At 31.6% G+C, this 26,188-nt stretch overlaps 3 protein-coding genes across 4 annotated transcripts; 2 read left to right on the forward strand and 1 right to left on the reverse strand.

Annotated features, from left to right (window-relative positions):
* The first annotated feature begins 1,657 nt into the window (after positions 1 to 1,657).
* LOC107913438 (uncharacterized) lies at positions 1,658 to 2,230 on the forward strand. Its single transcript, XM_016842011.2, has one exon. It carries the CDS (start codon positions 1,658 to 1,660, stop codon positions 2,228 to 2,230), a length of 573 nt encoding a protein of 190 aa, XP_016697500.2.
* Positions 2,231 to 10,045: 7,815 nt separating this feature from the next.
* Positions 10,046 to 13,194, reverse strand: LOC107939099 (SWI/SNF complex subunit SWI3A). Of its 2 annotated transcripts, none has more exons than XM_016872378.2 (7): positions 13,034 to 13,194; positions 12,407 to 12,930; positions 11,505 to 11,999; positions 11,186 to 11,352; positions 11,018 to 11,067; positions 10,583 to 10,746; positions 10,046 to 10,484 (listed from the first exon to the last, which is right to left on the reverse strand). In XM_016872378.2, the coding sequence occupies exons 1-7, from the start codon at positions 13,122 to 13,124 to the stop codon at positions 10,296 to 10,298; spliced, it is 1,680 nt and encodes a 559-aa protein (XP_016727867.1). In that variant the 5' UTR covers positions 13,125 to 13,194; the 3' UTR covers positions 10,046 to 10,295. The 2 variants fall into 2 exon arrangements, with proteins under 2 accessions (XP_016727867.1, XP_016727866.1); XM_016872377.2 differs by having other exon boundaries at positions 10,583 to 10,758.
* Positions 13,195 to 14,567: 1,373 nt separating this feature from the next.
* Positions 14,568 to 25,110, forward strand: LOC107939100 (protection of telomeres protein 1b). The gene is made up of 10 exons (XM_016872379.2): positions 14,568 to 14,752; positions 15,004 to 15,140; positions 18,416 to 18,605; positions 19,679 to 19,740; positions 19,887 to 19,975; positions 22,870 to 23,151; positions 23,270 to 23,346; positions 23,456 to 23,514; positions 24,101 to 24,253; positions 24,712 to 25,110. Exons 1-10 carry the CDS (start codon positions 14,638 to 14,640, stop codon positions 24,901 to 24,903), a joined length of 1,356 nt encoding a protein of 451 aa, XP_016727868.1. The 5' UTR covers positions 14,568 to 14,637; the 3' UTR covers positions 24,904 to 25,110.
* The last annotated feature ends 1,078 nt before the right edge of the window (positions 25,111 to 26,188 follow it).

The following is a 26,188-nucleotide window of genomic DNA, read 5'->3' on the forward strand; positions in this document are numbered from 1 at the left end:
CATAAGAAATCTTAAGTTTGCTTTATTATCATTTATTTATTTAAACATAAGAAGAAGGAAAAAAGCCTCTTTTAATTAAGACTAAAAAATATGAATGCACCTCCTCACTCCAACTTGTTGATAAATAAATATTAAGACAAAAATCTGAGTTGAGCAATGAGTCACGTGTACCATTTTTAGGCCAAATAGAAGTAATTAATAGAAACACTTGTGGCGAGGAAACCATGTACATCATCATCACTTCATTCTTAAGTATCCCACACTATTTTTGTTAGTGGTTTTTTGGAGTTGGTCGTCTAACAGAACTCTTCGGCTTAAATCTTAATTTGATTGTTAAGTTTAATTGTGTAAACATTTTTCAATCATATGTAATCAAGTATGATAGCCTTGACAATTGGTCTCGAAAGAATAAAGGAAAAGGATTTAAAAGAACTGAAGAATAATTGCTCGAATTTTAAAGCATCAACGATGTTTTGATTATTCTGTCAAAAAAAAAAGTAAGCATGGCCACACTTGGTTTAACTAACTTGTTATTTACTACGAAAAGACTGCAGGTATTGGTTGAATATGAGCATTTATTTATGATTATATTATATAATCTCAAAAAATAGGATGTTTGGGTCTATGGCAGGTGTTGAAAAGAAGATGAAGGAATCAACTTTACAGTATTCTGTTCTCTGACAACTGTTAATCACCGAATTAAGCACCCATGTTTCCCTGTTTATCCATATTTCTCATTCATCTAATAATACACAATACCACATCAACAGTCCTTTTATCATATCAGTAAAGTTAATTGGAGAATTTGCCCCCCTTTTCCAACTTTTTTTTTCGATTTTCAAGTTTGAAAAACTCCCTTACAATGAAATCATATATATATATATAACAGGCGTTATATGATTCATTGAAAATATATAAATTTAAATCCTAGTTGTGCATCAAAAACAAATAAAAAAATATTTTTAAAAAAAAGTTAAAAAGAGTATTGATATATGGAGATATCCGCTAATTGCCATGAGGTTGCTTTCAGAGTTGTGGTGGACAACGTGCTCTCTACTAGTAAAATTATTGAAGGAAAAGCTAAATATTGTGTCAGCATTGGAATGGAAATGAAAGGGTGAATGCTTTTTAGGTGGACTGTGATTTCATTTTCATAAGGTTTAAGCAAATTTAAATGGAAAATAAACCAAATTTTCCGTACTTGAATCATCCAAGGGAATAGGCAGATTTCCTTTTATTCTAAGAAACTATGGAAGATTGAAAATCATATTCTAGCTCTTCATTTTCTTTTATCTTAAAATACGATACATGTCTAAATATAAATATAAAAATATTCGTGTATGAACATACACGTATCATGCATATCCTACTAAAATAGGTCCTTAAACACTAATAAATCTCCAACAGCTTTTCAGAAAGTAAATTCCCATTATAGAAAAGCAAAAAAAAAGATCATGGAAACATGTGGAAATCTTGCCCAAATTTACTTCCTTTTCCCCACTTATATAATCCAGTAATTCCAATGTGTTTAGGGTCAGTTCCATGAAAATTCACCTCTTTTTTAAAGAAAAAAAAAACCAGAAAAACAATGAAGTGAGCTCTTTTTTTTTTTTTTAATAATAAAAGTCCCTTCAACCCGCCGCAGTCCCAATTGAAAATGGATCCTAACCTAATGCTAAAGTTTCAAGCCATCAAGCAATCCAAGAAGTGTAAGAAGCAGCAGCTTCTGGACAAGCTTTTACTCTATACATGCATAGCAGTGACTTGTTGTGTCTTCTGTTCCACCCCTTTTTGGCTCCCTTACTTGAAGAACTTTCTCTTCATTTCATTACCAAAAATGGGTTCAATCATGTACAACACTAAACTACTGTTCTTTGTAGGGAACCTCATCGTTGTGGTTCTCATTGGAGAATCCAAGATTTTTGCTTATTTTTCAGGTTCTGGGGGAGTGTACTACGTTGATCATCCAAGTGGAAGCCTTGGAAACGATGGATCGGTGGTGGAAGTGAAAAAAGAGATGAAAATGAAGCAACTTTATTCGGAAGAAAAGGTGAAGGCGATTTGCGTGGTTGAGGAGATTAGAGAAGTAAACAAGGGAAATAATGGTTTAGAGGGAAAATATCATGAGCTGGTTTTGCCTACTGAGGATTTGGAGAAAAGAGCCGATGATTTCATTGCAAGAGTCAACAGGCAAAGAAGGCTTGAAGCTGCTGGATTATTAATTAATTAGATAGAGTTTACGTCATCATTCAAATATATGAAAATTTTTATAATATCCCACATTTATCCCAAATCCAATCAGCCTATGAGTTATACTATCTTTTCTGTAACTTACAGGAGCTGCTAGCTGCTTTGTTTGTTCTGTTATCAGTATAGTTTTTAGTTTATATGAAATTGAGTCAATCACTCCTCTGGTTTTTAATATACATACATGTCTTAATTTTAGCAAGCATGCAACTAGCACTAGCTATATAATGGTACTGTGTTATATATATATACATATATTTTTGTGTTTGCGAGGAACTTAAAATTTTGAGATATTATATATAAATTATCATATATTTTAGATTTAGTGTCTATATTATATAATATTTATTTCTCTAGATCAAATTGCCTTAAGCTATAAGGTTATACTTTATATTAACGAATTATTATTTAATTTTTAATTATAGAAATTTAATAATAATCAAATATTAAGGAACGATTGACCTTAAAAGACTAAATTTAGAAGCATAATATGAATTTTAGAGTCAAATTTCAGAATTAATTGATTTGGCCCATATTTATACATATTAAGTTAGTGATTTTCTTGTATTTTGATTTGTATGTCTTATTAAGAAATTATCTTCCTATGCTAAGAAGAGTCTTTTTGATAAAATTATTCGTCTTGTGCTAACTATTTTTGTGTCTATTGCAACAACCAGACGAGTATTTTTAGCCATGAAAATTGTGAAGACAAGTTTTGTAATAGAATGGAGGATGATTTCTTTTAACTTACTTGGTGACATATATAAAAAAAGAGATAGCCCGAGAGTTTTTAACAAATTCTATCATTAAGGAGTTCAATCTTATGAAAAAAAGGAGAGTACAATTTAAGATGCCTAGTATTGATAAATAGGACTAAAGCAAGTTTCGTCCCATTTAGAGTAAAATCCTAAATACATATCTGATTATAGTTATTAATATTTTGGTACACTTTTAATAGAAAATTATATATTTTTTTATATAATACCATTTATAAAAAAAATGAAATTTCCATGTAAAAATTAAAAAAACAAAAAGATAAAAGAAATTAGGGCCACAAAAATGACCAAAGTTGGACAGGTAAAAAAGTTGCACCGCCCATATCTTTTGTTTGAACAGAATATTTGCTTTCTTTCAGTGCGAAAAAAGATAAAGAAAAGGTGAATGAATTCCAATTTAAAATTTGAACGCAGTTAACTTTAATCTTACTTTTAAGTTGGGATATTTTTGTATTAAAAGAGAAAAACTGGTAATTGAAGTTGAAAACTATAAGGCAGTGCTGAGCTGAGGCAGATGCAGATGCAGAAACTCAGGGATGGGGAGTGGTAGTGATGGTGATAGGATGGGTAAGTTGGGGAAGACGCTAGCTGCAACACATTGCATTAAGGAACTACTGGGGAAGGATAGTTGATTATATTTATAAGCCAATTGTTTTGAAATCAGTATTTCGCTTCTACTCTACCTGTTAGTTCCTACCAAAACCAATTAACAAATTAATAAATATTAGTTTAAAGTTGTTTTTGCCTTTTTATTTAAAATCTAAAAAAAAAAATCATGATTATAATGGAATTTGAACCCAAAATATTAAACATACGCTCTCTCAACTTTACTATTAATTAAAATAATATTTAGTTTTTATTTGAATTCTTAATAAATATATTATATAATTATTTTCATCCACATCATTGGTATGTTATTATTTTATTAATATTGTCGTCGATTGAGTTAGTATCACAAGTTAATTCAATACCAACTCAAGAAAAATGACAATAGTATGATAAACGATCGGAGTGCTTTTAATATCCTTAGTTTGATGTATTTAGCTATTTAAATTTCTCTTTACTCACAAGTTAAATTATTTTTTTATTTTAATTTCGTACATATTGCATATGTATTATTGTTATTATTAATTTCAAATCTTACATTTTATTTTTTTTATTATATGTTATTTATAAACACATCCATATGTTCTAAATATGTAACTTTTACAGGCATAGTCTATAATAAAATTTTCAATTATAATTTAGTAATATAAGTTAAAGTTGTCTTACATTGCATCTGCATGTACAACACCCGTTGATTGAGTATTAGCTCGATTGGCATAAGTATTATTTTCAATACAAGAAGACGTTTGTTTGAGTGCGTTGAAACACATTATCCTCCTATTATGTCAGAAAGAGCAGATATTATCAAAACCTATAATGAGATTATTTAAAAGTTAAATAAATAAATAATTACAACAACCAATACGTGTTATTTTAGTTAAATTATGCCATGCTCACAACACAAGTAAAAAATTATTAATAAATTTAAGAAAATAATATAATAATTAAATGGATTAACATTTGGTGCATTGATAATGTATTCTTTTTATTCCATATGTAACACCCCTAACCCGTATCCGCTGCCAGAACAGGGTTTCGGAGCATTACTATCATTTGCAGATCACTTAAACAAATTAAAATACTTACCGATTCAATGCATCATATAAAATAAATATATTACCATTCAATCAACAGTTTGGCACTTGTATAAGCATCAAACAACAACATTGTTAGTATACTTGCACATATCTCATATAAATTCAACATTGATATATCTATTTTCTCGACATGTCGCACTTGAGTTTAATAATAGTCTCAATTACATAATTTCCTTGTATCAACATATCAAAGATAATCATATATGTACATGTCATGAAACATATCATGCTCTTACCGTTTCTTCACAAGCATATATCATTCATTTCATTATATCAATATTTTATGCTTCATCATTTCCATATATTTTATGTATATTTATTCTGGTAATAGCTTATATCAAACTTAACATAAATTATATTCCACGTACTTATACTTATTTCGTTTATCCATTTTCATAATTATTTCATACAACGCTTTTGTACATATATTTCCATATGACCAGTTCTTGTAAACATTTCACACAACCATTTCATATAACCATTCGTCATCTGATACATTTTACCTGAATATCAATTGTTCAACAGATGTTATAGCGTCTCCCATCCACGGTCTTATTTATCTTTGACGTGATGCCATAGTGTCTTTCAACTATGGTCTTACTCATTTTCTGTCATGTTGCCATGGTATCTTTCAACCATGGTCTTATTCTTTTCATGTCACGTTGTCATGGTATCTTTCAACCATGGTCTTACACATCTCATATCAGGTTGCCATGGTATCTTTCAACCATGGTCTTACACACAGGTTGCCATGGTATCTTTCAACCATGGTCTTACACATTTCATATCAGAGAGCACACTCCCGCGAACCTCATCCTTACAGTGGGATTACCAGTCCAGGCTAAATCCCCTGTAATATAAACTCATAGAGTATTGTCGGGATTACCAGTCCAAGCTAAATCCCCTGCAACGACAATTACTCTAATGAGCTTGGATTTGAATTACTAGTCCAGGCTAAATTCAGACCCTAATTCGGATTACCCGTCCGGGCTAAATCCGTTTTACACATATTCTTCGGGAGGGCTATATCAGGATAGGATCACCCGTTCGGGCTAGATCCTTTTTACCGTCAATTCCTTTTCAGAGATCCATCGAATTTTCCTTTCATTCGACCGAGATTTCTTCTCCTTTTATCAAATTTATCAATATTTCATAAATTTTCATACAATGAACATTCAAATCATATTCACATAAATAACATACAATCTCAAGCATTTAAGAATATAATTCAAGTTACACGAACTTACCTCATTGCTTGTTTGTGTTTATAATTTCACTAATCTGATATCTTTTCTTTTCCACGATCAAGTCTCATATTTGAGTCGTCCGGATCTTTATAAATAAATTTGATCATCATTTTCATTCATTTCATATTCTAATGCATTTAATTAATGACGATTTCATCCTTAGGGTCAAGAAAATAAAATTCTTGCAATTTAATCCTTATTTCCAGCTATTATTCTCATATATATTGATAACAATCCATGAATTCTATAAAATATCAGAATTTTTCATAATTTCAACACTTTTCAATTTAATCCCTAAAACATGTTTTCCCCCGATCTTGAACTAAATTAATAATTTCATACAATTTTGTAATTTAAATAATAAAATAATCCATTTCATGCAATTTGGTCATTTCTGACATGTTTACAAAATTGCCCATAAAGTTTTACTTTTATTCAATTTAGTCCCTGAGCCTAAAATATGAAAATTAGCCATGCTAGATGAATATTCATACATATTTTTCCTCCTCCTCCTCTCCATTCCACATCCTTAATGTAGATAACACACTTGTAAGTAACATTATCCATAATTTTTATTATTTACTTTTATGAATATTCAAGTTGTCTATTTGCATCATAGTCACTAAATTATTTATAACTGGATCTATAGAACTCCAAATTAATATCCGATAATTTTCCCTGAATCTAGACTCATATATATTCTTACAATAAAAATTTCAGAATTTTTGGTTTAGCCAATAAGTACAGTTTATGCTTTAAAGTTACCCCTGTTCTGCTGTCTGACAGTTCTGACCCCTCTTCACCAAAAATTAATTATCTTCTCATACAGGATTAAAATGATGTTCTTGTTTCTTTCTATTAAAAATAGACTCATTCAGGATTTTAGAAATATAAATTTAAGCCCCTAATTATTTTTATTCAATTTTTTATGATTTTTCAAAGTCAGAACAGGGGAACTTGAATTCATTATGACCTTGTCTCACAAAATTCATTATATCTAAAAATTTACAAATACATTTCTTACACTATTTCTTCTATGAGAAACTATACTCAATAAGCTTTAATTCCATATTTTTTCATATTCTAATTCGATTTCTACAATTTATGGTGATTTTTCAAAGTTAGTCTACTACTGCTGTCCAAACTGTTTTTGTGCAAGCTATTAATTACCATGTTATAACACCCTTATTTTCTTTTTCTACACCATTTCTCATCACTCTCTCTTATTTTATCTTCACTAACATATCAAAAACATAGGACCTTATGTAAGAAAACTCTACTATAACATTATTTCCATGCTCTGTCAATAATAACAAACTTAAAAACATATTGAAATCTTGATATACTTACCTTGTTCTATTGATACTAATCTTTAACTTAATTTTCTCTCTCCTCCAGCTTCTATTTCTTGAATCCAACTTGATATTCTAACTCCCCATGCTCTCCTTAACATTTTTGTCTCTTGGTAGCTATGGAAATTCATTTGATTTTTGAGTGAAAATGGTGAATTTTTGGTAAAAGGACCAAATTGTAAAGAAAGCAAAACTTTCTTTCTTCCTCTCTTTCTCTCACGTTAGTGCATGGGAAAATATGGATGAGAATTTCTCATCTTTCTTTCTTTATATACTAATAAAATAATAATAAAATATCTTATTAAAGTATTAATAAAATAATATTTATCTAATTAAATAATTATAAAATATCAAAATATCTCTAGCATCATTCTTACTTTCTAGATTTCTCTCTCTTCCAATTGACCATTTTGCCCTTCATTATCTTTTAAAATTTCATCCTTGAGTCATCATTTAATTTAGTAAAATTGCAATTTAGTCCCTCATAGTTCTTCATCTATTCCATTTGGTCCTAATTCATCCATTTTCCTTATTTTCTAGATCATTCCACTCTTAAATTATTTACACTATTGGTCCTTCAACTTTTTCATATTTACACTTTAACCCTTCAAATTATGAATATTTACTCTTGTGCAACAAAACTTTTCTCACTTTTACAATTTAATCCTTTCTTGAATTAATATATCATAATATACTTCTCAATATTGACATAACTCAAAATTTCCCTTTTTGTCACTTTATTTCCTTATTTTACTATATCAAGGATAATATCTTACTGTAAAAATGTTCAGGGTATTACACCATAATTGTACTCTTTTTATTTCATAAGTAGTCTTATAAAGCGTCATCTCTTTTTTTTAAAATATCTATTTTTTTAATGTTATATTATGCCCTTGTAGAACACTTTTCAACTCCTTAACATTGACCACAAGTAACCGTATTTTCATTAGCATTTAACCACTCACTTCAAAAACTTACCTCAACAGATACACATGTCCATATTTTTCATATATTATAAAAATTTTAGACTTATTTATAAACATTTACTTAAGCCTTACCAACAATTTCTGAAATGAATCTTACTAACTTTTTTTTTAATTACCAATTACTTAAAGATTTTTTAATAATAATTGTTCGTGTTACAATTTTGGAATGTAACCCAACGTGTCTTAGTTTATATATATATATCTATATATAATAATTTCATTAATTATAGGTTTTGATCATATCTGCTCTCTTTTACATGATACCTAGAACTATTCACAGTCCCTCCTTAACTCATAAATAGGAGGATAATGTGTTTCAGTGCACTCAAATCCACATCCTCCTTTACTAGCAACAATACTGATGCTAATCGAGTTAAGACTCAATCAGTCAATGTGAAATAGTTAAATTTTAGTCATTTGTCACGATAAACTGTTGACACTTGATAGGTTATCATGTTATAAAAAATACAATTTTACTCTTAAATTATATAGTTCCAATTTAATTACCTAAAATAATACGAAGAGAATCATAAATTATTTTCTTCCCAATTTTATTCTACAAGCGAGTAACTCTTTTGGATGAGGGCTGATGCTCCATTGATTGAAATTATTTAAAATCTTTGTAAACTTTTGAAGATGGTAAAAATCAAATATAGAGAGAGAGAGAGAGAGATAAGAGGACTACTACTTAAAGGTTTTGAGGATGAAATAGATTTAAATCGCATAGATAAGGATTCAAAGAGTCACTTTCTTTTTACATGCTAAGATTATAATGTTGTACAAGATTCGGGGTTGTGGTTGAAAGGATTAAATTGTTTTTTATGGGAATAAATGTGGTCAAGTTTCATACTGCTGAATTGTATATAAAAGTTGGTAAAACTTTATTTCAAAAAATAGAAATAATTATTTATTAAAAAAAAGTAAGTAAATGGTAATACAAAAGAGGTTGGTAAGATTCACTTTAAAAATGGTAAAAGTTAGTAAATGTTTACATATATGTCTGATTTTATTTTATTTTTATAATAGGTGGAAAACGTGGACATGTATATCGATATAAATAGAAATAATACTCCCTCTCTCTTTTCTTTCTTCTTTTAATTCTGATGTTGCAGCTTAGAATAATAAGTATAATATGATGCACTTAAAAATAAAAATACAAATATTAATCAACACATCGAGTACTTTTTAATTGTAGTAAAAAGTCTACTTACTTTATGCATGCAAGAATATAATGGTGAGAAAATATTGGGGTTGTGATTGGAAGTATTATATTGTTTTAGAATTACTAGTGGCCCACTGTTTTCCAAGAAATAATCTTAGTTATGTATAGTATGAATTCATGTCTTGATCACACTTAAAATGTCAATTGTCACGTTGTTATCATAAACTGAACCAACTTCAATTCTTTTAAGGTCCATTATCACGCAATTTATGCGTTTGGGATTCAAATCCCTCTTTTCAATTCAATTCTAAAATGCAGATTTTCAGCGTTAAAGATTATAAAAGTAGTAATTATAAGGCCCTTGGATCGACCAAAGCAATTGTTTGATACTATTTGCAGTTTAACAGACATGGAAAACTTGTCACCAGAAGAATGGAAGCTAACCAGTTCGAAAGCACAATAAACAAATCAAAGCTTACCCGATATCCGAAGAGGGCATAGTTCGGAAATAAGCAAACATGTTACAAATGTTGAAACTCGAACTCAAAACATTGCTAAATGCAAAAGAAACATGACCAGAAAATGCAAAGCTACTTCAATTTCTACCAAAACATTGAAACAATGAATCTTTATCATGCAAATGTTACAAATGCCGTTATTTAATTGCCCTTAATTCCTACTAACAACAATCGAGGGAAGAGATGTAATTGCATGGATATTAAAACGAGGTTCTAAAGATACTAATCAAAAGCATTAACTGAAAACCCTAAATTCTGATGTTAATGGCATCTCTTGCTTCACTACCCTGACCTATAAAACACGTTAACTTAAGTTGCTGGTTTGTGATTGTAACTCTAACAATTTAGATGTACCAGTATTATACGTTGTTCGTAAGATATTTATCCGCTCTCCAAGGATATACTCCTTAAGTCCCTCGATTGCAGCATATTCCTTCTCCATTAGAAGCTCCGCATCTTCACAATGCTTGATTTTAGAGTTCAATTTCTTTATCTGTATTCAAGGAAAAGACAAAATATTAGGCATGACTTTAAAGATAAATCAAATAGCTTCATGATAAACATTAAGTGAAAACAGAAACTTCAACCCACTTGTGCTTCGATTATGGTTGCAACTAAATGTTCAATCTCCTTCTCTTCCTGCACAGCTAATAATTTGGCATGAGCAGCTGCTGCTCCAAGACCTGTTGCAACTGCCGCTCTAATTCGCAATGGTAAAGGTATGTCGCTCTTCTTCGGATGTGTCTCTTGAGATTCTGCAATAGAGTCTATTTTCTTACAAATTATGATGATGATTAGGAATGGAAGGACTCCGACTATGAATGTGCAAAAGATAAAAAGTAGAGCACAAATCAAAAACATTGAAATATTAAAGAAACTATGTCTATGTGCTGACTGATAAATGAACACGCTGGCAATAATTCAGTAGAAGGAATATGAACAATATCTACTTTTGATCACATAATTTGGTTCTTCAGCCAAAACTGCCAAATGATGTTGTAGTACTGTACTCAAATGTATATATACCTGATGGATTAGACCTCTCCTTTATCTCTGACTCTTCAGTATTATGAGCTCTAAAACATATAAGAGATCGAATACTTCAAAACACCATACTGATGTAAAAAAGCTAACAGTAAATTTAGCTGCAAAGGGAAAGAAAAATAAGAATAACAGTATTAACTTTTAAACAACCTTTCTTGCTGATAAATTGAAGGAGATAGGGACCCATTAGTTAAATCAATATGATCACCATAAAAAATTTCCCTCGAACAAGACATTTCATCAGAAAGCATCGCAGCTGCAGCTTCAGCTGCAGCAGCAGTGATTTGAGGCCCAACCATGGTAGAGATGCGAGCAATCTGTAGTAAACACAATCAATTAATGTATAACCAAAATCTTTAAAGAATGCTTGTCTTTATATATGCAATAAACTTATAATATATGAGAAAAGCATAAATTTGGATAAAATGGAGGCATCATGTATAAGTAACATAACCTGGTACAATTTTACCTGCTTCATGAGAGAACTATCAGCATCTGAAGTGGAAGCAGTGCGTTTTTTCTTCAAAGGAGGCTCTTGATTCTCAGAATCCCCATTCTTTTTGTTCTCATTTGCACCATCATAACCTTGATCCTCGTTTATAATATTCTCTTGATCCTCAGATGAAGGAACAACAACTGGTTTTATGCCATTCATGCTCATACTTGTACCGCTGGAATTGCCCCTTCCCTTGGCAGAATCTATCAAAGACTCCCCAAAAGGCAGCTCAATGAGCTTCGTAATACAATCAAGTTTAGACTTGGTTTGAACATTTTGAGAAACAAGATCCCAGTCATCCCCATGTTTCAGAACAGAATCCAAAAGAAGAAGAGTTTCCGCTTCGGTCCACACAGTACCATTGGCAGCACTCTTCTCATGGCAATCTTTCAACTCGAAATCATCCATAGACTTATCCTCGCCATAATTTCCATTTTTGAAGCATTTATCGCAAACTATGAAATTATCCTGCAGATGCATTAAAACAAATATCACTCAACTTCACAACACAATCAAGTCGACTACATGCCTTCAGCTTTGTGCAGGTAATTACAACAACGAACACAGAATACATATATATATATATCCAGACAAATTGGCACCCAAATAACCAAGCTACAGCGTCCCAAATCAAACATGAATTTGATAAGAATCTAACAAATAAAAAGCTAATACAAAAGACTTTAAGTCTGGAAGAAGAAACGTATGATTACACCTATAAAACCAGTTACTTGGAGAAACGTCATATTAAATGCTAAGCACAAATTATCTATAAGCAAACCATTGTTCATTGGGATAATTCACAGATAAAAAAAACAATTCCACACAAAATTTAAACGCAAAAAGAATCTTTCAAATTTTAAAAAATGAATTACCTTTTTATATTCATAGTACCCAGAATCACAATTATCTCCACAACTACCACAATGTAGTCTCTTCAAATCACCAAAAACATCAGAATATGAAGCCAGGGGAGGCAACTTGACTCCACTCTCTTCAACCCCATCACCACTGTTCTTACCCTTAACGACCGGCGCCGAAAGCGGCCGCAACGAATTAGGAGTAGCGACGACCCGGACTCCATTCGGGGCCCCGTTTTCGACCCGAACCCTATCATCGTTCTCGGAACCTTCGTGGGGTGGAGGCGGGGCGAGGAAGTTGATCAAACCCCAGGTTTCCAAGAAGCGGAAGACCTTGTGGAGTAAAGTGACGTCTCCGATGAGGGATTTGCGGATTTCGGTGAAAGTGAGGCGGCGAGAAGGGTCTTCCCTGTATTTGTTGATGATGAAATCCCTGTACTCCTTGTAGATTTTAGGGGTTCTTGAGATTGAGCTGCCTTCGAAGAATTCTTTCAATGCTTGCCTTTCTGTTTCGTGAATATCGTTCCAAGCAAACCAACCTAAGAAGAAGAAGAAGAAGAAGAAGAAGAAAGAAATGAGATTTTTCGTTAGGGTTTTGGAGAAGGGGAATATTGATTAATCAATTAGAAAGGAGGAACTTACTGGAGTAGCTCGGTATGGTGTAGAGGTCGAGCTCTGGTTCTTCGGGTCGATTTGAATCCGGGTTCGGGTCATGTCTAGGCTTGTTCTCCATTCCCGGGTCGTTGGTGAGGTTTGGAATTTGGATTCTCTCGGTTTTTTTGGGTCCGATTCAGGATTTACTCTGTTAATCACTTTTAATGCGAATGGGTTTTTCTATTACAACAACCGGTTCCACTCTTTAATGTCACCGACCAATCGTAATCTCGCTTGTCCAGTGCGTGATAGTAATTGAATTTAAATGAAAATTTTTCAAATTCAAAAATCAATTTGGTTGAATTGAATTACTTGGAGAAATATCACAAACAATCAAACAACTTTAAAATTATTAGTCTAAAAATTTTAAAAATTCAATTTTTAATAATATATATTTTTATCTAATCTTAACAATTTTTAAATTTAAAAATTGAACTTCAATTATTAATATATATTTTTAAATTATTAGTGTCACATTCTAAAATTAAAATAAAAAAATTTACTTAATAATCATATTTCAAAAAGTGATATTTTAATAAATTTAATAAAGAAATTCAATGGTATTAGCAATTCATAAAATTCAATTCAGTATTTTAATCAAATAAATAATTTAGATTACCTAGTGAAATTTATATATGTTAAAGTACTAAATTATGTTAAATTTAAAGTTAAATTAAATCTCAAATTCGTATGTAGTATAATGACTGAAATTAAAATTTGACCATTTTTATATAATTAAAATAATAAAAGAATTAGAATTGAAATTCAACCATTATGTTAATAAGGTAAATAAAAAAATCATATAACATGTCAAAGAAGGCTTAGAGAATTTCAATAGTGTTAACAATTCTTAAAAATCATGTCAACATTTTAATTAGAATAATATATTTAAATTAACTAATAACATTATAAATGTTAAGGTAACAACTTATGTAAAAAAACTATATATAAAAATTAGATCTTAAATTTTAGTATAATATAATGATTAAATTGAAATTTGATCTTTTATATAATATAAAACAATAAAAGAGTCAAATTTGATTTAATAATAATAAAAAAAAGAGAAAGAAAAAAATGTACATGTGTCAATTAGAGATGATAACAGAACGAAACAACAGTTATTGTTGATCGATTTTGATTTGATATATTCTTAATTTAAGTCAATCTTGATATGATTTTCAGTTAAATGTTTCGAATCTAATAAAAAATTAAATTTATACCCGAAAAATTAAATTTAATAATAATAAATGAATGGTCTATATTACAAATTTTTTGTACACTTATATTCAATTAATTAAGCCTTTTCACAAACCCAATACAAGTTGCTAGAGTGGACCAATAACAGGAAGGGGAAAGGCTCAACAAAAAGAGACAACATGCTCGAAGGCCCAAACCCTCAGCTTCCTTCATTTTAATTTAAGCCCTAAATCAGGACTAATAAATGCTCCCCCATTTCCTGCCAGACCCAACAATTAATGTGGTAGTTGGCCCATCACTCATGCTGCCTCTTCACTCTCAACACAAATACACAACCCCGCCTTCCTTAAACCATTTGTCAAATAGCAGCAGAAATTCAGAGAGGGATTGGAGACATGGGTGATTACCAGTTTCTTATGCTAAAGGACGCCATTACTTGCATTAACCAGAAAGTTAACCTATTTTCCGTCATTCTTGACTTCACTCTGCCCCAGCGAACCAAAGGCACCGGTACCCACCACCTTTTCTTTCCTCCTTTTTGCTCTCTTGTTTCCTACCTTCTGTTCTAATATGATAACTCTTTGTACTCACCTCGTTGCTTCCATACTCGTCCGAGTACCTCACTATTTCTTTATGAAAGTTATATAGATGCGGAACTTGAATTCTTTCTTTTTTCTTTTTCTTGTTTCTAATCTTCTTGATCGTATTTCTGATCGTTCTGAACTTTTTTTGCTTAGCCAGAATTCCTGTTTCGTTTGCAGATTATTTTTGTAAGCTAAAAGTAATTGACGAGTCACATTCCGAGTTCTGGGTTCCTGTGCATGTATTTGCTCAAGAAATCGACGGTCTTCCTCTTGTTGCATCTGTTGGAGATATTATTCAACTTTCACGTGTCACGGTATACTCTGATAATTCCAAAGTGTCATTTCTTGTCCTCCTTAAAATTACTTGTGTTTGGTCAGTTCATGTTTCATCTTTAATTTCTTTTTTGAAAAATTATAAATTCAGTTAAACAAGTGAAAGAAGATTAGGAAGAAGTGAGCGGACAAGTGCTAACACTCACGATAATTCATCTTTATTACCTTGTAATTGAATTTGTATGGGCTTTCACAGCAAGTTAGTTATTTGGAATAGTTCTAATGTGTATTTCTCAACTAATTTCACATATGATATACACAGTGTGGCTTTAAGCATGAATGGATGTATAATACTAAGGATTCTAGGAGTTTGAGCACTGACATTCTTTTCTGAAATCTGTTATGAATTCAATCTGCATTTTGCTGCTTATGATATAAAATGATTTAAAACTTTTTTTTTCTGGGGATTTAGGGGATTGCAATTATAAAGTGATTGAGAATGGAAGACTAGTTGAGAAGAATCTAGCCACTAATGTTTTAACAATTTGTGAAGTCAGCTAGGTTTTAGAATGGGGGAAGTATGCAACCATGGAAGAAGAAACTCTGTTGCTTATATATTGGACTATTAGTTCACGCAAGAAGGAAGGAAAAAGAAAAGATTAGCTAAAAATGAGATAACTGACAGAAAAAGAAAGAGCACCGCATATAACTTAGATCACTTAAAACAATAGTTTCATGGATGACTCATCAATAACTCAAATATCTCTTAAAATCAACTCTACCAAAATGAACGTCTAAAGTATTTAGCAAATGTTAACTGATCATAATTGGACTAAGATTGTCATTAGATTAGAACTAAGAGTGATTTAAAATTTTGACCTTGGAAATATCCTGTTTACCCGACTAGAATCAAGATAAGGTCTTATTGACAATAATATCAAGGCCTACTTCAGTGAGAGAAAAATTACTAAAACCTAGATATGAGACCCAATATAGCTGTAAATTACTGTCTTATTAACTACCAAAGAAACTTATATTTGGATGGAACAAAAGACTCTCAGTTGTTGAAGAATCAAACTTTGTTTTCGCCCTTGACATCCAAAAGGGTAAAATCTTTTATCTTACCAAACTATTTGTTTACTGCCACAATGATCTTAATTGTTTCTGAGATTAATTTTGATCACGTTTTCTTAGATGTTATTGTTGAATGACAGAGTCACAAAGACATTTAGTCTAACATTCTTAGCCATGTGAGGTTCAAAGTTTAATCTTCTTGGCTGTAGATAAACTCATATAATTACTTTTTGTATATGCTGTTACGTTTGCTTTAAAGGGCATAATTTGCATCAGCAATTAAAAGTAGATACCTTGAGGATTCTCTTATGCATCCTGTGAAGCTTGCTATAAAAGCAACTACATCTCTTATTTATTTTTGAACTGGCTGAGAATAATTTGCTGCTAGAAGTCATATATCTCTCCCTCTCCGTCTTGAGTGCCCCCTGTTTCTTTTAGTGTATCATTTAGCCATTAAATAGCACATGGTGCTTGAAATCAGTATAAAGGGCTAATCTTTGGTGAATATTGACTTAATGTGAAAATGTATTGATGCGTTTCTTATATATGATTCTTTATTAGATTATAAGAATATTATTTTGAGTTGTAGTTCATGCACATACTTATTAACCTCTAACTGAGATTTCATTATGCAAGCATGTAAAGTTATGACAATTCAATTTGTAGACTAGACTCTGTTGGTTGCTTTAATTTGATTGAAAACTAAAATCAAGTTCAATTCATTATATCTACAACATATTAATTTGCGACAAGTATAACAAAATCTACTCTCCTGCATTTTGTTGAAATGGAGTTGTCCTTCTTAGTTTGTTCTCTATAAGAATGATTGTTGATTATGTTGTTGAAGATAAAATCATAAACCTATTCTTGGGTCTTTGACTATTAAACTGAGCTTTTAGGTTGACATATTTTTGTATTGATATTAGAGCCTTCTAAATTTGTGGTATAACATTTTGCCCTAATTTTGATAAATAAAGTGTAATAAAACAAATAAGGCGGTTTATGCATAATCCTTGCTATCCCTTTCACTTGCATGAGTCAATGGGCTTGCATATGAGAGTGCTCCCTTACATGATAGTATAACCTTTTAGGTTAGCTCGTCTTACATCTACTCAAATTAAAAAATTTCGTTCTCCGCACACTTCCCAAATGCACAAGCTCCTTGGGTTCCAATTTGGTCAAACACAGGCCTATCACATACATTTTGATGAAAATTTGTTGCTAGAGGTGGCAAACCTTGCATACTCAACTTGCTTGAATTGAACTTGATTATAAATCAAAACTGAGTGAAATAGTTAACTCTGAAGCGAAATTGATCCAAGATAAGATTATCTGATTTGGAAATAATCCAAAAGTAAAATGACCTGACATCTAAATTAACTTGAACAAAATGATACTTAACCGAACTTGAATTGATTTGATACCTGGAATGATACAAGTTTACTTGAATGGTGTACAAGCCAAATATGTGAAGTAAAATTAAATGTTTCACATTTAATCTCAAAGCATGTAATATATACACAGTTTAAAAAGAAGAAAATAACTATGAAAAAAATGCAAAGAGCTATAGGTAAAAATTTCAGGAAGAAATATATGGCCCAACAGTGCTCAACACTTTAGGAATTAGTTGTAAAAAATTTAAATCCAAGGCAACTAAATACTATTTTGATTGAACTTTGTGAATTAAGTTGTGTGATAATTTTTTCCTGATTAATTGTAATAGCATATGATTTAGTTTATTTGTTAAATTAAAAATGGTGTTATATATAAATGATAATACTTTATGATTTTGTCCCTTAGTTGTTTTTTTGCAATATTGTAGAACTTAATTTATGAAGTAACACAAACCCAATATGATCTGACATGATTTGATTCAAAATGACTTGAAATAATATGTGATTGATATGAACTATGACCTTAATATTGAATGACTGAACTTGATGGCAATCGAACTTGCATGATTGCAGTCCATTTATAACCATATAGAGGCATGAAGGATTTTTTAGTCTAATGGCTAGTAGTTAAGAGGCTTTGGTTGCATGTGAGAAAGAACTATCCTGAAAGTTCAAGCTTATTGGCTTTGGCCTTGTTGAGTCTTAATGTCTAGCATTTATGAAGTATTTCTGTTGTATGAACAGTTGTCAATCAGGTAAATATTGTATTGCCTTCTAGACGCATATTTTTCATTTTCCATAAATGGTGTTTTATAAATCTAGTTTGAAAAAGGTAATTACTTCTACAGATGACAGTTCATGAAGGAGATGTATATGCTATATTCAACAACAAGTTTTCTTCATTTGCTTTATATGATGGGAAAGATGGTGATAGTTTCCATCCTTATAAAGTTTCTTTAAGATTTCATGCGAGAGAACATGATGAAAGGAGAATAGCAAGCCTGAGAAAATGGTTAGCAAGTTCAGAGGTCATTGACGGTATGTTTTTTATTGGCTAGTGTGATCAATATTTCTCCTTTAACTGGTGGGTTATATGCATATTAAGTATTAATAATTATTATCTCTTAATTGATATCAATCTATATGTGAGTGCTCTATGCCTATAACAAAAGTATATGGTTGGAGTAATATGCTTTTCTGAAGCTGCTTGTTCCACTGTATTGTCATGCTTTGGTTAGAAAATTTAGAAACTTCATATTGTTAATTTTCCTTTCTAGATCCCATGCTTATTTTCTTTTTCTGGTTGGTGTTCAATTTAAGTTTTTTCCCTATTTAAAATCAACCACAATTTAAGTTTTTTCCCTATTTAAAATCAACCATTTTTACAGGTGATCCACTAGACTGAGGTTGATTTCTTCCCCCCATCCTTGATTCTTGAAGCCCTTCGGGATTGCATCTACAATTTAATAGAGCTTGATTTTAGTTCAATTTGTGCTCTAAGGTTTGAAACATATGGTAGTTGAAGAGACCACTGCACTAGATGCTAGTTAAAATGCATTAGGTATAAACATGCAGAGAGTGCTTAGTGAGTCTCTGTCCTAATATCTTAGGAGTAATAATTTTAAGATCGCAGGGTGGGCCTGAGTGTTAATGGGCTGTAGAAGACTGAGTAATAATTTTTGACGTTTTAACTTTTTTAAGTACTGGGCTGAACGTGGCTGGACATGAGGATTAGATTGACAGTTTAACATAGTGGTAGTTAACACTGCACCAGCTTCTCCTGGAACTTCTATAACCAGTACTGTTTATCATGTAAGTCCACCTTTTTGGAATTAACTTGGAAAGGACTGTTCCTGAGTATACCTTTCTAACTTCTAAGAGTTCTGGCACACAACGCAGACCTATATATTACATCTCAATACTGCAAGATATTGATTTTGTATATGCTAAAACATTGCATTGGCATTTTGGTTCTATGTTTATATAGATCAAAAGTCATGCATGTGCAATGCCTCTTTTTATGTGATTCTGTCCTCTAATTATGATGCCAAATATCTGGTCATTTCCATCACCCCATAAGAAGCTTCACCTTTTCTTTTCATGCTTGTTAGTGCCAAATTTCTCATTGTTGAGGGAGATCGACCGAGTGGTTTGTGTAAATTTAGCTTGCAAGGTATTGATCCGTATCTTTGATTTTCATGTGTTATATTTATGTACTTGGTATGTTCAACTGTGTCCAATGTAATCATATTTTTATGCTGCTTGATTATTTCAAGGTGTGCTGATCCATCTTGATATTTAATGTTTGGCCCTACTAAGGTACTTCATATAAGCAAAACTACTAATGATAAGTGGATGATTTTTCTTTGGGATGGAACGGATGCTCCACCTATCAGTATTTATAACAAGTGAGTTGGTATCTTTTTAATTGCTCCTCTATTTAAAACTTTAACTGTAAAGCAAACGCTAGGATTTGGTGGAAGCATTCCTACTTTTTACATGGTATCATTGACACATGGTTATATATGAATTCTCATCTATCAACAAGCATTTGCTCGCACTTCAATGCCTTCGATTTCATTGGATCAATCAGTTGCAGTTGACTTTTGTGGTCATATTAAATTGTCTTTCCTGCTGAAAGGAAACGTTAGCATAGGTAAAGATGATTAGGAGGCTACTAACAGGTGCAGTGTTCTATATCTTTTGGGAGTGGCATTTTGTTGGCTCGGTTGTTTCTCCTGAAAGGGTGGTTTTTTGTTTATCTTTGTATGGAGCTCATTGGCTTGTTATCTCTATTGTATGATTGGAAAGGCTCTGCTTTGCTATTAAGAATCTTAAGTCACATTTATGGTAATGAGTGTTTTTAACTTGAGATTACGCTATATATCTGCTGTGATAAAAGAGGATTGCTGTTCACAAATTTGTTTCTTTTAAGTTGTGTTGAGCTTAAATTACCGCAAAGCAGGCAGTTGGTTGCCTGGCTATATTTTTTGCAGATGCATGTAGTTAGAGTTTCGGTTAGTTCTTTAATGACTTACAAGAGTTCTCAGAAGAAAATTTTGAAGCTTAAGTTATGGTGTATTATCATGAAGCCAATTATTCTGATTCAGTGTGATACCCTATCCTGTCCATGCATTAAGAAGATTACGTCTCTTGAGATCTATAAATGGGCGATAGAGTTTAGTCTGGCGACTTTACTAGGTTGATTAAAGGTAGAAAGGGTCAGGCCTAAGGCTGTCTGGCTTGCTGAAAGTGAAGAATATATTCTGGAATGCTTTGGTAGTTAGGACATCACAGATTTAATAGGATAAATTGGTCTGATCATTGGTGCAAGATTTGTTTAGGGTTGTACGGGGAAGCGATTGAGGAAGAAAGTTGTGGGTACTATGCTGCCTAGCTGAACAGTGTTGGGCTTAATTTATTTATGATGCTACATTCTGTGGTTACTGAGAGTAACTTGTTAACATTATTGAAATTTGATATATACATGTAAAGGAAAAAACCAGATCTGGTTGTAAAAACATAATTTCCAGAGGTTTAGAAAATGATGAGAAAAGAAAAAGATTGCAAGAGGGCAAAATGTTAGGCATTCTTGCTTTCATAACATACTTTTAATTTCCTTAGTGCGAAACCTACTATAATATAGAATCATGTAGATATTATGGAAATTTTAAAGACTAATTCCCTGTCGTGTAGAGATTTGGATTTTGGAGTCTTAAATAGGAAACTGCCTTAGCAACATGTAAATAATTTTGTCCGTTTAAAATAGAATAAATAATCTTTTTGAACTCCTATAGCCTGGTTGGTCCAGCTGTAGAAAGTGTTATTTGAGTTTAGTTGTTCAGAAACTGGTGAAAGAGAATCTAAGATGGTGTTAAATACAGAAGCATTATAGAATGTAGAAAGATGTTTTTCTGTTTTTTTAAGAAAATTTTTTAAATGCCATCAACAGATGAAATAAAAAAGAAAAAAAAAGAAAAAAGGGACAGCTTGTGGAAGTTTTTTTTTTAAAAAAGTTCTGAAATACTTGTATGATTACATTCCAAATTGTGAATCAGGAAAAAAAAAAGGATAAAATGCACTAGGTAAGTACTACAATGAGGATAAATAAATTCCATGAAAATTGTGAAATTAATTGTTTACATTATGCAAGGCGTGCTGGACTTTCGGCTGAATATCAATCCTCATCGACTATAAGCTATTATGTAATTTTTTTAGTGACATTTTACTTTGAGGTATGACTTATTATATTGGTAAATTGAGATGGTCGATGGATTTAGAAACTACTTTCTTCTAGATTTGTTTCTATAACTAAACCGATGCCTTTCTATCATAATTTTACGTAAGTTTTTATTGTTCTCTCAGTTTTTAATTCATCACAAAATAGACTCCTATTAATGAAGCACATTTCTTTCTATTTCTATTCAGCTTAAAGGGTAAAGTAGAAGTCTAAAATATTAATAAACCCCTTTGTTGCTACCTTTGAGAGACACTTTGGAGAAGTTTCAAGCTAGTCTGGAAAGCCCAAATTATCTTAGTGATAGGCTGTGAATGTTAGAAGTTAGATTGCGAAACACCCAACTTCAGTTTTAGAGTAGAAATGCTCTTTCACAAGCTAGGCTAAATGCCCAATGAGGGAGACTGTTAGACTGATTTTGGAGTTTGGTAATTTTAGAACCTTAGCATTGCCACTTACCAGAAATTATATTAAAAGTACAGGTGAAACTTTCCAAAATTTTAAATTTACATAGCAAAAGAAACTGACATTTTCTCCAAGGGTTGCACTACCATGCATTTATGTATTTAACTTCTGTTATAGCTAAGTATCTATAGTATGGATCTAGACCTTCTCGATGAGTTACCATAGTTCTGATTCTAGGCAAAAGATTTTCTAGCAACCGGTATTTTTCAACTTTCAGTCAAGTACTTAAAACTTCAAATAGCCATTTACACTTATACATAATAAGTGAGGTGTTGGATGAGTTAGCTGTTTTCTGTTACTATAATTCTTTTTAACTTGTTACTCCTTTGATGTAAAAATATAAAATAAAATAAAAAGAGGACTACATCAATAGGGAAACATGTGCATTCCTCAACCCCTTTGGGGCACTGTATCTTAAACTTAAGATCTGGTCTATCAACAGTTTTAACTCTGTTACAATCAAAGAGATGACTTCATTTATGATTTATGCCTAATTGAACAGCTTTCAGTTTCACATGTAGAATATTGATGCTTGCTATGTCTAGTTATTTATTTATTTGTAATCTAACAAATTTTTCATTTAATGAGTATGCCCCACAGGCTGGAAGATGAATTGCACAATCCACTTCCTCTACATTTCGAGCCTCTGCCTCCATCGAGAGATGTGCTATGTACATTTCCTACTGTTGGAACTATCCTAAGAGTGATCCTTGATGTAGACTGCGTAACATATATACTTCAGCTGCTAAAAGTTGATCAATGGATGAAATTTTTTCATGTATTCTGCAAAATGCATGAAGGATTATGGTATGGTGTGTTCACATCATCTTCAATGATCCGAGATATGCCAAATGATGATATTCTCATATTTGAGCGCCAGAGGTGAATTATTTTGCATGTAGCACCTTGTTAAACAAATAGATTGTTTATTCCCTTTTGATTGAAATTCTTTTCAGAAGTTTTGAATATCTCACTCTTTTTCTATATGTGTACATGTTAGCAATTGTGATCAACGATCATTGGGTGAACTAGATCGGATGCCATACTGGAGCTGTCCATGGCCATCAAAAATCACAGGTTCCATGTGAATATAATTTGTTTTTATTTCTCATTTATTGGTATATTTGATTCAATCTCCTAGATGCAGTTATTGAAATTTATGAGTGATGATTATGCCCTTGATCAGAGGTTAAACGCATTGATGTACCATTTTCTACATTGATGGATGTTCTCACTTGTAAAAAGGTATTATACCCTTCAGCATTTTTAAAAAAAAAAAATCAAAATGTACTATACATTGATGGACCCTCTCACTCTCCCAGCCACCTCTTTTTGGTCCGATTATGCCCAAAATACACCTCAAAACCTTTGAAACTTTTTTTGAATTTTGAATCATCTGCAATCTCTTTTCTTCCCTCACACGCAAGCACCTACATTATTGGTCTGTCAGGATTAGGTGGGCTCCAGTTGAGTTTGTTTTGAACTCGGTTGAAATTTGAATCTTTTTTGCTTCATTAATTCGTTTGGGCTTTGTAGCCTACATATTTTGGTTGCTTCAGGTTTGGCCGTTTAATAGCTGTAGTAGTTCTAATTGGCATTTTTATTTTTATGGCCAAGATAGTTGTCTTCTCTTTTTTACTGCAATTGGTGAGATTACTGATTGGTGAGAATGCCACCTTTTGATAGAGAGGACTAAGCTCGATGGTTTTATCCTTTTGAAGGTGTTATGGTTTCATATGAGAATTAGCTTGAAGGCTATGGAAGCATATTAAAACTAGGGAATAATGTTTGACTGGAGTTGTGCTTATTTGTTGCTTGGGTAACCTTCCAGGAAACAAATAATTTCAGGTGTGTAGTACGATTTGTTGCTGTAATTCCATGGCGAGTTGAGGATTTCCGCGCTCCTTGTGGAGCTTATAGGGTTAGGTTTACCCTAGAGGATCCAACTGCCCGAATCCATGCTTATGCTCATGCTGAAAATGGGGTAAGCACATTATATTTAAAAATCTTGTGGTAACCTTTAGACTTTTGTGGTGTAAATCATTTTACATGTGCTCTTGAATTCAATATTGCAAACTAAGATCATGATTGCAAGTTTTTAATGATGGTCTTCATTGAATAGTTAAAATGTGAATCTAGAAGGAAAAGAAAATGAAGAATAGAAAACCAAGTATATGTTTTGAGACTCTGATGCCATTGCCTAAAATTAAAAGAAAATTGTTAATTTTTTAGCTGTTTTGGAGCCATAGCAACTTGAGAAGGACAATCTTGGAAGTTGGTTTTGGAAATCCTTCAAAACATGCCTACTTGTTGTGCTTGTTAAACTTGGAGTGGTGCATCTACTGCTTTTGATTTTGTAAACTATTTAGTTTACCAGTAGTAGCATATTATTATGCATTCCACATGAATATAGTTTAATTCGATGTTGCTGCATTTCTGAAGGAGGAATTTTTCAATTGTTCATCCACTGATGCACTGAAACGGAAGGTAATTAAATTGCTCGGAGTACCTGCAAGTAGAGATGGGGAGGCAATAATGGGTGGTGCTAGAAATCCGCCTTGGGTGCAGTGTTACTTGAAATCTAATCCCATCAAACAGCGCCATTGGATATTTGAAACCAAGCTTCTTGGTTAACCAGTTTGACTGTACTTGCGTGGTATGTAATGTATTTAGGTAGGTTTGGTTAAGCTGGCTATAATTTACGCCAAGTTACTAGGTATCACTGGGGATTACTTTAATATTATACCTCTTTTGTACCTCTGTTATTCTATATCAGGCTTTTGCGCTTTCTAGCTATAATAACCCCTCCATGCAATAAACATTTGAAGTTTTTTTTTTTTTGATTTTTTGTATGCAAGTGTTCAAAATAAATCCACATCAACACTAAAAAGGATCATTTAATTTACATATTTTAGTTTATATGGATAAAACCTTACATGTATGCCACTGATTAGTGGTAGTTTAAATGTTGAAGAACAAAAAATTAGTGTACTACAAACTGAGGTAAATTACACATTAGTACCCTCATGATTTGAGTTTGATTCACATAAACTCGTTCATTAGAAGGGGCAACGACTGCCAAAAAGAAGACAAATGGAAACATAAAACATTAGAACACAACAGGCGAGAGAAGACTTCTAGAGAGAAGAAGTTGATATGTGCAATTTTTTTGGCCATTAAATAAGGTTAGTTATATGTAAAGCAACCATTTTTGAATTGATTAAAAGTGTTGCCGTAGTTTTTTATTCTCCCCCTCTTAAGCAAGTAAGAAATAATGCCAACCTCGACATCAATTATAAGAAAAGGCTTGCTATTCTAAGTATTATTCTTTATGGATTTTGGTCTTTCGTTTCTTTTAAAAATATCTAAAATTTAAAAAGAAAATATAAGATGTATAATTTATAAATAAATAAATAAAAACTATCCCCAATATTCTATAAAAAAATAACAGTTTAAAAATCTTATATAAGATATATAATTTTTTTTAAAATGTTTGTATAAATTTAAAAAAGTTTTAAAAATATAAAAGAATCATTAAATATTTGGATAGTATAATTTTTTGCCTCTAAACTTAGTAATTAGTTTTACTTTGGTACTTGTACTTTCTTTTTGTTCACTTTGGTATCTGAACATGATAACTGGATACATTTTAATCCATTAACTTGGATTCTGTCAAGATTTGATGATGTAACATTGTTCTTGAAATATTGCTGGATTGGTTGGTTAGACTGATTGGATCAAGAACCAATCGGTATACTGATCCAAACAATGAGGTTAAATTGATTGAATCAAAAACTGCTTGAAATAGGTGAAAATTGAAAATTGGGACAAGAATGAGAATCGATTTTATTTTTCATGAAATTTTAACCATTTATTTAATTATAACAGTTGAATCAAGCAAATCGTTTGATCGGGAATC

This window comes from Gossypium hirsutum, chromosome A12 (genome assembly GCF_007990345.1).
Source record: "Gossypium hirsutum isolate 1008001.06 chromosome A12, Gossypium_hirsutum_v2.1, whole genome shotgun sequence".
Classification (NCBI taxonomy): Eukaryota; Viridiplantae; Streptophyta; class Magnoliopsida; order Malvales; family Malvaceae; genus Gossypium; species Gossypium hirsutum.

Coding starts and splice junctions, on each gene's coding strand:
- LOC107913438 (XM_016842011.2), top strand. CDS start 1,658: ATGGATCCTAACCTAATGCTAAAGTTTCAAGCCATCAAGCAATCCAAG.
- LOC107939099 (XM_016872377.2), bottom strand. CDS start 13,124: ATGGAGAACAAGCCTAGACATGACCCGAACCCGGATTCAAATCGACCC. Junction 11,068..11,185: donor TCAATTTATCAGCAAGAAAG/GTTGTTTAAAAG, acceptor TATATGTTTTAG/AGCTCATAATACTGAAGAGT. Junction 10,759..11,017: donor GGAGAGGTCTAATCCATCAG/GTATATATACAT, acceptor GTAAGAAAATAG/ACTCTATTGCAGAATCTCAA.
- LOC107939100 (XM_016872379.2), top strand. CDS start 14,638: ATGGGTGATTACCAGTTTCTTATGCTAAAGGACGCCATTACTTGCATT. Junction 15,141..18,415: donor TTCAACTTTCACGTGTCACG/GTATACTCTGAT, acceptor TTACTTCTACAG/ATGACAGTTCATGAAGGAGA. Junction 19,741..19,886: donor GTGTAAATTTAGCTTGCAAG/GTATTGATCCGT, acceptor GGCCCTACTAAG/GTACTTCATATAAGCAAAAC.